General features: G+C 38.2%; 1 protein-coding gene across 5 annotated transcripts in view; it reads left to right on the forward strand.

The window, feature by feature from the left end:
- TMEM156 (transmembrane protein 156) overlaps nucleotides 1-15,321 on the forward strand; it is a 45,187-nt gene that overhangs the window by 27,557 nt on the left and 2,309 nt on the right. For 4 of the 5 annotated variants that reach the window (XM_071216954.1, XM_071216955.1, XM_004459383.5 and 1 more), the window contains 3 exons: nucleotides 1,062-1,181; nucleotides 3,518-3,601; nucleotides 14,499-14,604. In XM_071216954.1, the coding sequence (XP_071073055.1) occupies nucleotides 1,062-1,181; nucleotides 3,518-3,601; nucleotides 14,499-14,604 (310 nt within the window). The remainder of the gene's footprint in view (nucleotides 1-1,061; nucleotides 1,182-3,517; nucleotides 3,602-14,498; nucleotides 14,605-15,321) is intronic. The other variant, XM_004459385.4, reaches the window with a different exon arrangement.

The following is a 15,321-nucleotide window of genomic DNA, read 5'->3' on the forward strand; positions in this document are numbered from 1 at the left end:
TAGGTCAGTTAACTGCATGATTTTATTTTGCTGGGTGAGGAATGCAAGTTTGAGTCAGAACTGAATAGCACAGAATGATATGGAGGGGGCTGAGCACTGCCATCCCAGTCAACCTCTGCCCTTTTTCCATCTAGTCTCTTCTCGAAATAAATGTTGAATGCCTCTTTAATGCACATCTGCCTATGGAAGGGAACCAGTAATCCAAGGATATAACCAAGTTATGCATCTTGTTAAGCCTTGTTTTGAGGGCAAAGGAATAAGGTCCAAACGTGACTAAGAGAGTGAGTAGATAGCTGTGCCTTGGATGATGCGGACACCCTTGTGTAAGTCACTCTTTTCTAGGTCTGCTGGCTAGTGTGTCTTTGTGGGTTTGAAGGAGCTTGGGGAGCCATTCAATGCTATTGCTGGATGCTGAGCATCCTTCCATGTTGCCTCACTGTTATCTGAATGAACAAGTTTTTACCTGTATCCTTACTAAATCTAAGCCGTGGTAACTGTATGTTTAGTCAAATGCATGCGCTTGATCTGATCACTGGAGTGCCAGCCACTGAATCTTCTATCAACTTGCAGGCAGGAGGTCTGATAACTGGTCTGCCCTGGTCACTTACATACTTCAGTCCAGCCTTCTCTTTCTGCCTTATCTCTCCCCTTCTTCCTCATTCTCCTTATACCCACTGCATCTCTGTTGATTTAAGGACATATTTTTTTTGTGCTGCTTGGCCCAGGGCCAAGTTACAAATGGCTATGACTCAGGAGTGCTGACATGCTGTGCAGACTTAACCTAATGATAGCAATAATAAGGAAACTAGTATCAACATAACCTGTACATGAAATTAATTCTAAAATTGTTAGACATAAATAGAACCTTAGAAGTTACTTGGTCAAGTTTCTTCATTTAATATACTAGGACAGGATTCAGGAGGGCAAGTTATCCTATAAAAGTCTTGGTATTAGACTCAGCTTTTCAGGTAAGGGCAAAACATGTAGTAAAACCTGCCATACCACCATACTGCCTCTTAACTGTGACAACATTTTATTATGGTATTTTTTTTTCTTTACAGATTTCACTTGTTCCATGAAGATCACTTGGTATATTTTAGTTCTATTAGTTTTTTTATTTTTGATCATCATCATTATCTACAAAATACTTGAAGGCCACAGGACAGTGCAGAAGTGGCAGAGTAAGTATTTGAGAATGAAATTAATCATTTGGGAGAATCCATTTACTGTCAAGGAAATCCTAATCTTACCTGTGGATGTAATTTTTCTTTTAGTTCAACATTTTTTTGAATACCTACTGTGTATAAGTGGCAATTCTAGGTACCCCAAGGAATATAAGCATAAGACACAGGAGCAGCATTCAAGGAGCTTCATGTGTCTTTCTTCTCCCTAGACAAAGAAGTAGAAGGGGAAGAAATATTGGGTGAATGGAAGGAATTGATAAACTGGAAGTTAAGAAGTAGGGGCTTAGTGGAAATGAGGGTGGAAAAGAAGTGGATAAAGAATTTCGGGGTTGGAGATTTTGAGCAAGAGTCATTCTAGATGATGAGCATGGGTTGAAGTCAATCTGTAATAAGTATGCGGGTATCAGTGGATTGAGAGCGGGGCAGAGCTAAAATGTGTAGTTGGAAATCAGGACAGCAGAAGTGATATTAAAAATATTTAACAACTGATATGACAAAGACATCCATCAGTCTGGCTGGACATTGATGGCAAACTACTGGCATGACCCCACAAGTGTGTACCCATGTATATACTGGCGGAATGTCAGGCCTGCTGGACAGTGTATAATATGAGAGTGCATCATTATGAGAATACATTTTGGTGACAGATGAATATACCTTAGAATCCTAACCCTATCACTTACTAGCTGTGAGACTGAGCAAGCTACTTACTGTATTTGGGCGTCCCTTTACTTCTCTATAAAATAAGGATAATTACCACCACACAGGATTGAGGTAAGGCTTGACTAAAGAGATTTTTTAAGAAGTTTAGCACTGCGTCTGGTCCAGAGTTCTAAATAAATGACAGTAGTATTGTGTTTGTAGTACTATTTCCCAAGGCTCTTAGTTTTTTTTGCAGGCAAGGCTCTGTAAAGTAAGTAGAGCAAGTGGTTATTCCTAGGTATGAGTGAAGGTGCCATTAATTATTTTTTGCAGATATTTCTGAGAGCAGTTTCATATCAAGTCTTGTTAATTATACCTTAGGATGTGAGAACTTTAATGTGTTGGTTATTCGTACCATTGTTTTTGTTACCTGCTGTTTAAATACCATGAAATGGGTTGGCTTAGACAATGGGAATTTATTGACTCCTGGTTTTGCGGCTAAAAGAAGTCCAAAATCAAGGTATCCTCAAAGTGGTGCTTTCACCCGGAAGACGGTGGTGTGCTGGACTGGCTGCTGACTTGGTCCTTGACTTTTTGGCCGCGTAGAAATGCACATGGCGGCCTCTCCTGGCTTCCCCCTTCTCCTCTGGGTTCCACTGACTTCCAGCTTCTGGCTGCTCCTCAGGCTTTCTCTCTCTGTAGCCTTCTTTGTAAGGTATTCAGGATTAGGATTAAGTGCCATCCTGATCAGCTGGGCCACACCTTCACTGAAGTAGCCTCATCAAATGTTCCTATTTACAAGAGATTCACGCTCACAGGAATGGATTAAGATTAAACATCTGTTTTTCTGAGGTATCTAGCTCCAAGCCACAATGTTAATATTGAATATTTGTAGACTGACCATTTTTAGAGGACTTTCATAAGTTTTCCACTAGATTCCAGTAAGTAAATGGGGTATGAGTTATAATTTTTATTTTATGGGTGATGAAACAAAACAAAACTCTGAGACTCAGAGAGGTTGACTGTTCTCTCCAAATTATACAGCTAGCAAAATGTCAAAAGATCCAGTCTTCCTAGTTTTGAAAATTATATTACTTTAAATAAATGTGTGTAATATTAAATACTGCATAGATCTGAGTTTCTTGACCCATTTTTATCATATGAATACATATTGCGAAAGGGAGAAGTCAGAATAAATGTCTGAAAGAGAGCAGTATGTGGGGAGTCACATTAAGTTCTTATGAATATCTACCCAAATGACAGTCTTAGTGGCTTTCAAAGGCTTACCTTTCAAAATACTTAACAACTAGTTAAATATTATGTGTAATATATGTAAACGTAAACCATACATTTTATTAAATATTAAATATACATTAAATAGTCTGTCCATGATACATGTAAATATAGTAGTATAAATAATATAGTAATATTCTGTGCACAGTAGCTGGTGCTTTTCATTAGATGAGATGGCATCAGAGCATTAACGGTAGTAGAGAAACCAGTGGTCTTAGAAAGAGCCTCTATTTGTTCATGGAAAATAACTTAAAGGAAAAACTCTTAACGTCTTGTTTCTCCAGGCCTGATTGCACACGGCCCATTTTCCTTGGTAATCCTTTGAATCAACATGGCGACTACACATTAAAAATGTGCTTGTTTCTCTTCTAAATATTTAATTTCTTTTTTTGGAATAGGACATAAATACAGACCTACGTCTGTCCTCTTAAGAGGAAGCGATTCTGAGAAGCTGAGAGCTCTGAATGTGCGGGTTATTTCAGGTGAGTTCTGTGACAGGCTACTGGAATACCGCTTAGGAAATTCCAAAGCTTCACAATATCCCCATAGAGTGAACTCAGGATCGAGATATCTGAGCTCCTTTAAATTAGCCTTGTTTCTGGAAGAAAGGAGCTGTGGGCAAATGAAATCCAGCTTAATATGTCTTATTATCAGGGGACAGTTACGATCAAAACTACCTCCTTAAATAATGGAAAGTTTGCTTAATTGGCAAGAAGAAATTCATGTGAGTAGGCAGAGTAGAGAAGGCAATAAGGAATAAGCCTCAGATTTATTTTTAAATGAGACAAGATACCATTATTCCTCAGAATTGCAAGAAGTAATTGCAGAGTGGGCATGACTTTCACTGGAGTCTTCACTTAGCAGAGGGTGTCATTGTGTAAAGAGAACTCCTAATAGCCCAATTAAAAGGCCCCCTGTCCTCTCCTGAGTAAAAGAAATAGAAGAGGGGAATCCTAATTAGACTAGCTAAGGGGGAGTTTAGCACAGATGCTGTGGTTCAATCTCCTCCTAATTGTGAGGCTTCCTTCTGAATTCAAGCTGTCAAATGACATTAAAAGAATGTGAGGGAGAACGTGACATGGGCAAAAGCCTCTTCTTCATCAGGGAGAAATGTCTTTCACTCTGAAAAACTGCAGGTTTGTGAGTGATAGTACTCATATCAGCGAGCATGTCCCTTTGTACTTTGTGAGAAGTTAGAAAATGAAGCTTCATGTCCTGTGTGTAAACAGCTTTTAAAAATGAAAGGAAATTGAACAAACCTCTACCACAGCTGCATCTGCAGCCACACAGAGATTTGCACAACGTGTCACTTGGACCCTGTTTCCGAGGCTTTTGTTAGTTATTTAAATTAGCAGGTTCTCAGATCCCAAGTCTGAGAAACAAAATTAGTTTGGGTGTACCCTAAGAGCTCAATTTTAAAAATGAAATTTAGATCTTTTATTCTCAGGAAAATTATAAAGCGGTGGTCTAATTGTTTGTCATCTGCTAAATATGGGGGAAGTTGATAAAAATTTTGTGCGGTCAATGAAAATTTTGTTTGATTAATGAAATAAAAGCCAGAAGGTTGTTTGAAATGGCAAAATTTTTAAGAGTAGAAAATGGTGTTTTCTTTGTTCTTCCCTATAAGGTCAGCCTGTTTGCCTTACATTCTTACACCAGGAATGCTTAAACTCAGTTCTGTTGGACTTTCTCATTGCCCTAGGAACCCTGGTCATTTCTTTTTTCAGGTCATCATTTTGAGCACTGCAATCTTGTCTGAGAAAAAGGCAATAGTTCTCGTCAACCCAGATAGTCAGGGGAATCACACATTTAAAGTACTAGCTAACCACAAGACTAATCTTGCAAGTTGTATTTATGAGCCTGCGATTTTTCACTTACCAAAGAGACCTGTCTCAGCCATCCTTTTCCTTTAATAGCTCTCACTAAAAATCCTCTGCCTTTATTACCAGGTATATAATATTAATGTTTAGTGCAGGCCAAAGGGTGATAGCCTTATTTTAAAACCAAGAATCCTTCTGAGGCTTAGCATCTTAAAGAGGGAAAGAAGCAGATTCTTTGTTATTTATATTCCTTTAAACTAAAAGCAATTTTTTTCTCCTCCCCATTATAAGTTGCTCTTTCTGAAAGAGAAATGGAAAGGAAATAATGTCTCCCTCGAGTGCCATTTTTAAGACCTCTCTTTGCAATGATGGATTAGAGGTGGCAGTGAGAATGTAGGGAAGAAATGTGCTGGCCTGGTTCTCTGGAGTAACAGTAACATGAGTTTTTAAAAAAATGCAGTTCAAAGGAAGCAGTGACTATGTGTCACATTCTGCAGAGCAGCTTGTCGTCAACTCCTGCTATACATTCTAGTATCAAAGTCAGTATTGTGACACACACACAACACACACACAGGTAGCCTCACACTGTTTATTCATCCTACAAGAGAAAAATAAGGAGAGATGACCAAGGCTCTGGCATGTACCAGGAGAACTGTACACAGTGATAGAATGGACAGGTCTCATCGTTGTAGAAAGAGATGTTGCACACAATCAAATCCCACCTTTTATGTGCCTTTCGTATTTTCCTCCCTGCTTTGAGAAGCGTGATGGCTTATGTTGCCTGCCTTGGAATGAACCTACTTTATGTTTTGTTCTTTTGACTATTATCTTCCCACAGGTGATGACTGTCTTATTCTTCTTTGTATCCTTGTTCCCAGCATAATATCTGGCAAGTGGTTTGTGCACCATAAAAGCTTACTGGGGAGTGGATGTAGCTCAAGTGGTCGAGCCTCTGCTTCCCATGTACGTGACCCCTGGTTTGATTCCCAGTACCACTTTTAAAACTTACTAAATTGTGCAAACAATCAGGGAAATGAGTGGAGAAAGAAATCAATGTTAGGGGTTGGTAAAGGTGAAAACAATAGAGGAGACAAAGAATGATTGAGGGAACATAATTCCGCTTCATTAAAGAATATGTAACGGACTTGATAGAGTTGCTAAGGATACGAAAGAGTAAACATTGAAAAAGAAAAACTCTGAGTATCTTGAATGGATTTTGAGAAATATCCAAAAGTAACTGAAATGCATCCTTAGAAACAGTACTTAACGGGAAGACCTCAAAGGCAGGAGCCGTGTCCTAGACCTGATTGCTGGGTGTAAACAATAGAAACCAATTTGGCTGGATTAGAATTTATTGGAAAACCAAGGGGTAGCCCATAGAAACAACCGGAAGGTCAGGGCATCTGAACTTGGAAAATAACCAGGAGCTAAGGGAGGCCAACCAGCCAAAGTCACCACAGGAATTAAGTGGTGATAAGGTCCCTTGCTGGGGTCACCACCATGGGGCATTCCCTCTGGGCTGCTGGGAGTTTTGTATTACTCCCCGGATTTCAAGTCCAAGGAGGAGGATCTGATCAGCTGAGTCTAAGCCACAAGCGGGCATTCTAGGTGCCAGGAAAGCGGGAGAGAGATTATCTCTCTTCTGGCTCCCTGTATACTTGGAATTCAGCTCTAAGGGTGTCCATATGCTGGACAGTCAATAAATAAATATCTGCAACAATAGGTTTAGAGTATTAGAGCTGCCGCATCCTCCTGCTGTGTGGGTCAGTGAAGGCGTCATTTTATATTTCCCTCTATGTCCATCAAAAATGGTGAAATTTTTAAAACCTGAAATTCTTCACCTTCAAATATCCAACCACCAGGCAGTACACCAAGTCTTGGCAATAAAGCAGCCCACAGTGCAGAAACAGTCCCTTCTTTCACAGGACTTTCAATGTAGCTAACAGGATTCTACTCTGGTTGCCAGAGAACAGAAACTTGTATCTCATTAAGCACCTTCCATAGGCACAGTGCTTGCATGTGCATAATTTTATTTAATTTCATAAGAATCTCACTTTTTTTTCCTACTGGGAAAACTGAAGCTAAGAGAGCTTACGTAGCTGACCCATAGCTAGTTCTTAGCACGGTAAGGGTTTAAACCCAGGCCTTTTTCCCAGCATACAACTTCATGGCAATGGTGATCTGGAGAGTTTACTACTGCTGGTTCAAGCCACAGAGCAAAACTCTTCTTGCTCTTTTACATTTAACACTGAAAGATGAGATGAAGTGGATTCTCTATATAAGATTGTAGAAGATTGTGCATGACAATATGAGTCATATGGTAAAGTAACATTTCAGCATTGGTTGTGGGTGGGTTTTAAGGGAACATGAGGCCGAGAAAATGGAATTTTATGTTGAAAGAGAATTACTAAATGTCAAAAGTAAGTGGGTGACCCAGTAATTTATATTATTCCCAAAATAAAACCAATGGCAATGTAAAATTATAATTTGCAACATGTTTATGGCCAGCATAGTAAAGACCAAGCAGTTTTCAATTTCCTGCAAAAGAGAAGATCCGTTACTCGTGCCAGACGTTCTGCAACCAAGCAAGAAACGTTAAAATTTAATTTTACATGCTTAACTATAATATTTATGACTCTTAAAATACAGACTTGGGTTCATAAAACAGTAAAGGTTATAGCCATCTGCTTGGTTACAGAACAGATCAAAATGCAGAGGGTGACTCAACACGCAAGAAGAAATTCACAAGTGTGAAGCAGCTCAGGCAGAATATGATGATTTATTCTCTTGAATGTCATATGTGACAGCCATTTATGCTGCGTCTGGAAGAATTGATGATAAAACCTATGCAGATAAAAATCTTCATCTTTACACAGACTGTCCCTGCATGAACCATCCTGCCTCTCTTGTCACCCCTGGATGCCACCTCCCCCGACACCATTGCAACTCTGCCTTTCTCTAGTTAACTTCAACTTTCCCTCTGAACTTGGCTTAACGAATACTTCCTTAGGGACGTCTCCTGGGCTAGGTCAACTCCCCTTCTCACACACCCTTGTAACACCACAGACCTCTCTTTCGGCAAGGATCACTGTTGCTATTTTATATTTTGGTGTCATTCTTTGACCGATGTCTCTCCCATGAGGCAGTTAGTTCCTTGAGGTCAGAGACAATATCCGACGAGACTCATCACTGCATCCCCGTCTCCTAGTATCGGACCTAGTGCATGGTAGGTAGTCCATATAGTTAAAACAGCAACAACTCTGCACTGACCATGTTGAAAGAAGGGCTATTGCTGTCTTAGAGAGACCTTTCAAAAATTTGCTTTTCTGAGTTGTAACTTTTGATCATGCCCATCCAAAATAATGAAAGAAAAATGAATGGAGCACTTCATCAATCTCACTCCTTAGAGTATTAAGGAGGATCTCTGCAGTGTGATTTAACTGGGAATTGAGTCAGTGGCTCAAATACAGTTTTTTTCTCTCTCTTTAGTTGTTAGTTCTAGACAATTTTGCAGTCTTTTATTTTCCCATTCACATTTGATTTTCACATTGGCCAGATTTGGAACAGATGAGTAGTTCTAGGATAACTGTCAGTAATAACAGATGGAGCTTTGAACAAGGAAAGGAGTTGGCACCTTGGATAATGGAAATCTATTTTAAACTGTCACTATTGGTTCTGTTTGCCCCAAAAGGCTGCTACCTATCTTGGACTTGCACAAAAGTGCCAATGTTTTTATGTGATGAAGTCAGCAGGCTGCATAGACATACTGAAGTTCTGCATTCCTGTGACAATAAGAAGAAATAAATTCAGACTGGTAGGTTTTTTGAAGTCAGATTAGGGAGCTGAATAAGCACCACCAAACTGAAAAATTTCACAAGTGTCTGGACCAAAGTAATCTCTGAAGATACCCTGGATTCCTTGATTTTTGGAGAAGTTTTTGCAAGGAAACCAAATACTTTGTGGGTAACAGTTTAGGCATCTTCATGAAAAGTCATTATGGTTGAATCTCTTAAAGTACAAAGAAGAGGAAGGAAGATTTGAGGGCAATGATTTCCAAGATTAGCTACCCATAGACTGCCCCTGCTGAGCACATATTAGTTCTATTAAATTCTGAGAAGACCCCCAGTTTTGGGTTGAATTGTGTTTCCAAAAAAGGTATGCTGAAGTCCTAACTCCTGGAACCTCAGAATGTGACCTTATTTGGAAATAGGGTTGTTGCAATTAATTAAGATGTAATTGGTTGAGATGAGGTCATACTGGACTAAGGTGGGGCCTAAATCCAGTGACAGGTGTTCTTATAAGAAGAGAAGAGATGTAGAGACAGGGAAACAGAGGGAAGATGACCATGTGAAGACAGAGGTAGAGGCTGGAGTTACTCTGCCACAAGCCAAGGACATTTTGGGATGACCAGAAACAGGGTAGAGGCACGGAAGCATTCTTCACTCAAATTTTCAGGGGGAGAATGGCCCTTTCAACAACACATTGTGGACTTTTAGCCTCCAGAACTGTGAGACAATACGATTCTATTGTTTTAAGCCACTAAATTTGTGGTAATTTGTTATAGCAGCTCTAAGAAACTAATACATGCTTAAAAAGATACTGGTAAAAATATTCTGCTTTGCAATTAGTAGTCCTTTTCATTTTTCAAAATATATCAAAATATACTTTTATTACCTGATTTTAGCTTATTTTTATTTTCCTCCTTTTAGCCTCAGGGCAGCCACATTAGCTTTACTAAAGCTACAAGGGAATTGACTGAGTCAAGTCTGGCAGTTCAGTTGTTACTACTCACTGTTGAATCTTTGAACCCAAAACTATGGGAAGGGGTCAGAGCTGTGTCAGGAGAGGCTGCTTGGCTGCAGGTCACCCACCAGATCACTCGTTGGTGAATTTACTGAGTGCAGTGCTTTCCTTCAGGCCTGCAAGTTTCAGCCCCCCGCAATGCCAGCACATCAAGAAGGATCCCTTTTGTTACCCAGCTCATCTAACTGGTTTATAAAGCCAGAAGCCCAATGTATTAATTCACAAAAAGTAGCACAATTGAGAGAATACAAAACAAAATATTTCTGGCAGCAAACATATGTGTTCTCTCTTAGAGCCCTGTGGGAAGTCAAATTACAGCCCAAGGTAGATTCATTTGCCAATATATCTTGAGACCCTCTTCCCCATTTTAGTAGTAGCCGGAAAGGCTCACTAACACAGCACTTTCAGTCTGGCCTGGGAATCATTTGAAGGCCACTTTGCTTGTTTGTGCTCTGATTATGGGTTAATTTTATAGATTAACTCTGGTAGGGCAAGCTTATTTTCATAACTCCCACATTACTGGGCTGTACCCTGGGGTAGCCTTCTTGTACTGTTTAAATCCACACCATTTTGTGGAGAAAAATGAGGCACAGAGAAGTTCAATGACATTCTTTCAGTCATTCAACACATACTTATTGAATACCTATTATGTGCCATGCACCAAGGTGGGTTCTAGACAATCGACAGAGCAAAAAAACTCAAGGAGACAGAGCAAAAAAACTCAAGGATGTAGACAAATAAACAAATTATAACAAAATTTGTTAACTCCATTGTTAGGAACATAGAGGTCACGGGTGTGGGGCGGGGGGAAAGGGGAAGGTTTAGGGGTGTATGAATAGCATAGACACCTAACATCATTTAGTCCTACTATTTTTTTTTTTTTGTTTTTTTGAGCTAGTTTTGGCTTTTCAGCTTAAAAACCAAGTAATAGTTACCTGAACAAGTAATCTTGGAGATAAGAATTTTAAAAATTGATAGGGTATATTCCCTTAGCAGCCAAGAGAGTCTGGCTAGTACTAGCAAGTTTTACATATGCCTTCACAGTAGGAGTTGAACCTTGTCTTTGACATGAAAATCTCCAGGAACGAATTGAAGAAAACATTTTGCAAGATTCTGTTACTCTGTGGGAATAAAAAAATTACTTTGAAAAGATGAATTGAGGCTAGATACCAGACGTCAGATATAAAGTACATTTTAAAAATGATAGAAGACTTTAAAAAGAAGTAGCATCAAAGAGCAACTAGGCCATTGTCATGGACAGTGTGACAGGGGCTTTATTTGAGAATATAAGCTATGGAGTTTTATTTTTAATCAAAGTGTCTACTGCTGGAAATCCATTTAGTTCACTAGATTTGGCCAGGACAAAATTCAGATTAGGGTTCTTTTTAAATTTTTAGGCTCTACTGAGGTTCCTGAAAAAAGTCAAAGAAATGTTTGGTTCAGAGATTTGAGAAATTCATGAAAAGACGTCTCTGAAGTTTTGAAGTATTTCTCACTGCTTCTGCTGCCTTAACTAGTGTTGGTGAATTAATATTATTTGAAAGAAACTCTCTTTCCCAGTGTAGAACTAGGAAAAAATTCTACCCATTTTAGCTGTTCTGAAGAAGGTATTAAAATGCCAGGTTTGCCTTTTTATCAATTTTTAAAGAATTTTTGCTATTCGTATATAAGTTACATGACTTTGGATACTAGGAGAAAAGAAAGATAATGCAGCACTAGGGAGTTACTTTGGATTAGCCATCATTTTGACAGGTAAGAGCCTTTATACTAAATTATGGTTATACTGTGCTACAAAACACCATTCATTTGAATGAATAAGCAAATGTGAAAAGTTTGACTTTCCACCCAAAATAACTATTCATTTCCTAAAATAATTATTTAGTTTCATGAATCCTCATGAAAAATAAGTGGTCAATAATAGCCAAGAAAATATTGAAAGGGGAATAAAGAGGGGGAACTATCCATTCTGGCATGGGGCCAGTACATGGCTAGACAAACATATCAGTTGAAGAATTAGAAAGTCCAGAACTTTAGTAAATTATGAAAATGGCAAATTAAATTAGTAGGAACATGAAGGATTAGTGAATGAATGGTGCTGGGACAACTGAATAAATACCTAGAAAAATGTAAACTTAGATCCATAGCTCACACTAACATTAGGGCAAATTTCAAATGATTTTAATGTAAACATGAAACCATAAACGTGGTAGAAGACACAATGGCAAATTTATTTATAACTACAAAGTGAGCCTTTCTAATTGTGACCAAAAAAAAAAAAAACAGATGAAAGATGGATGCATTTAAACATGTGGAAAAAATGTACACAGCAAAGAAACCATCACAAGCTAAGTCTAAAGACAGTTAATGGGAAAAATTATTTGTAGCTCATCATAGATAAGCAGCTAAATCTTTAACATAGTAGGATCTTCTAATAGTTAAGAAAAGATCACAACCCAATAGGCAATGGGAAAGAGTAAGAACAGATCATTCACAGAAAAGAAAATGCAAATGGTTCTTTAACATGAAAGGGTATTAAGTCTCACTCAGAATTAATTCTTTCAAAAACAAGTATTTTTTTTTCCTTCCGTTTTTAAAATTAAAAACAAGTATGTTTTGGAGTGCCTACTATGTGCTAAAAATATTGGCCTTCTGGGTGCAGGAGACAAAGGAGTGAACCAACCAAACAAAACTCCCAGCTTTTGTGGTGCTTATGTCTTAGTGGAAATGCAAGTTAAATCTACATTGAAATGCCATTTAAATATCTGTTAAATTAACAAAAATCCAGAAGTTTGATGCCACACTCTATGTCAAGGGGCAACAGGTACTCTTTACTGGCCAGGGGATAATTTTGTACAACTTCTTTGAAGGGTGACTTGGTGTATTAGGGTTCTCTAGGGAAACAGAATGAACAAGAGATATCTGTTGATAGTAAGAGATATTATCAGTCTCTCATGTAGCCGTGGGGTTGCACAAGTCCAGGTTCTGCAGGCAGGCTACAACCAGTAGCTCTGATGAAAGTCCAATGAAGATTCTCGATGAGTTCTGGGAGATGTTGGCTGTCCAAAGATAAGCTGGGAAATTCTCTCTCCATGCTGGAATCACTTCCCCTTTAAAGGGATTCAACTGATTGGGTTAAGCGTCACTCATTGCTGATGGCAATCTCTCTGACTGATGTAATTATAACCTGCTATCTATTGACTGCAGTAAAGTCAACGGTGACCAAAGTCCATAAATGCCCTTGTATTACAGTTAGCCCAGTGCTTGCTTAACCAAACAATTGGTTACAATTACCTGGCTGAGTTGACACAATAACCTAACCATCACACTTGGCAATAACAATCGAAATAACAAATGCACACGCCCTTTGAGCCAGCAATTCTATTTATAGGAATTTATCCTTTGGCTTTACTTGTATAGGTGAGAAATGACGTATTCACAGTGATTATTGCTAGAGTGTTTGTAGTATGAAGGGATTAGACACATCTTAAGAGAAGGCTATTTAAATCCACCATGATACACTTGTATGAACATCAGGCAGTTGTCAAAAAGAATAAGGAAGTGGTCATGTGGAAAGATCACTAAGACAGATTGTTAGGTATGTATAAGTGTAGTATGTTAACAATTGGGCTAAAAAGGAGAAGAATAACACACACATATTTATATTTATCATACACAGAAAAAACTAACAATCTTGGCTGCCTGTGGCAGAGGAAGGGAAGAAGCGAAGGAACTATGAGATGTGATCGGGAAGTAAGTGGGCAGTGCATAGAAGGGAGACATTTCACAGTTGTAAAATTTTAAATCATGAGAATATATTCTTTATTCAGAAAGTTAAATTCCCCCAAATAAAGTTTTTATTATTAAAAAGAAATTTCTAGTAAAAAGAAAAAAAAATACAAGAGAAGTTTCTAGAATACTTCTCTTTTAGTAACTTGTAGCAACATTTAATCCCCTTCATGGATAAGTATAATATTTTTGAATACAGTTAACCCCCCCTTTTCATTTCTCTTTCTAAGAAACAACTACTCAAATTTCCCTTTCATTTGTAGGCTACCTCCTTCCTTCTATAGCAGGGCTTTGTATAAGGAGTATAGACCTCTATGAAGCAAAAAGTAGATATACTACATAAAATTCAAGTCAACAGAAACACCAGAGAAACAAAACTGATCCCAGGGATATGAGAGAGACACTTTCTTGATGCCGTGAGCAATTTCATCTCTAGTCAGCTAGAGACTGATATTAGCAGAATTTTATAATGTCACGTAGGTGTAGAAAAGGACGACAAATTAGAATTTATCTAATTTTTAAAAAACTTTGCTTATAGGTCTAATTGTCTCTGAAATCAAGGATGTTATTTGTATTCTCCTTAGGGACATATTTCAACAAAATGCCATAGAAGAAACGGTTTGCCGTCATTTTCCAAACATTTTCTTGCTACCTGTCATTGTACTTTTAAAGGGTTACTCTATGTTTCTCCTCCTTAACTATATTTCATGACTTGTGTTCAGGAAATGGAGTGGGGGATGGGGGTGGGGGCAGTGAAGGCAAAAAACAGTTAAGGGAAATGGGTCAAAAGTGTCAGGCAGGAAATTTCCTGTAGACAGGAAATTTAGTGAGTAGTAGAAACAGTCAAATTTTTTTCTAGACTTAAGCTATGGTTCTCTTACTACACTTACTATACTAGAATATATTGTCTGTTTTTTATTCCACTGCTAATGAAAAAATATAGACTAAAACAGCTTGCCTTCTTAAACAGCAGAGACCACACAGAGGCAACCTTTGACTCTGGTTAAGGAAGTACTTACTCCAATACCAGAACTAGAAGTTACTTCCACGGTGCATCAGCGAGAACAGTGTTCACGGTGAGTGATAATTCAGCTTTATTGTTCTTTATCAATGTGAATAGATTTTAGAAGGTATAGTTTACCCCAAACTGCATTTCTCTCTGGGTGTAGGAGGAAGGAAATGATACACTTGTGAAATTGGTTCGTATAAATTAGGTGACATGAAACCAAATCACTGTTTCCTCCAAGGTCTAGAAATGAATCTCTCAGTCTGTTTAATTTCATGCGCTTTTGATATGTCAGCTCCTCCCTTGACACTGTTTTTCCTAGGATTGAGCCAAAACTCCAGCAAGCTAATCATTGTTGATGTCAGACTGAGGGAAAAAAGGAGAATGAGATCTGTAAAGTAGAATACCTCTGCCCCCAAATATTGAAACAGAAATTTTCTCTGAATTTAATAGCTGATCATCTAGATTAACGTGCATTAGTTTCCATATATTTGAATCCAAAACTGTGGTCAGAAATGGTTTAGAAATTTTTTGATTCACTTAATAAATATTTATTAAGTAGCTACTATTTCAAAGGCTGAGCGCAATATAAAATTATAACAAAGAAGAGGAGGAAACTCGGTGTTTATTAGTGCCTTCTTATTGCATCATGTGCTGATGGGTGATATTATTTACTCTTCATAATACTTGGGTGGTTATCAGTTGAGGTTGAAGCAGAAAACTGATGGTATCCTCAAATTGAATAATTTGAGGAGAATTTAATAAAGGAACTCTTAAGCCAGGATAT

Source organism: Dasypus novemcinctus, chromosome 1, assembly GCF_030445035.2.
Source record: "Dasypus novemcinctus isolate mDasNov1 chromosome 1, mDasNov1.1.hap2, whole genome shotgun sequence".
In the NCBI taxonomy this organism is placed as follows: Eukaryota; Metazoa; Chordata; class Mammalia; order Cingulata; family Dasypodidae; genus Dasypus; species Dasypus novemcinctus.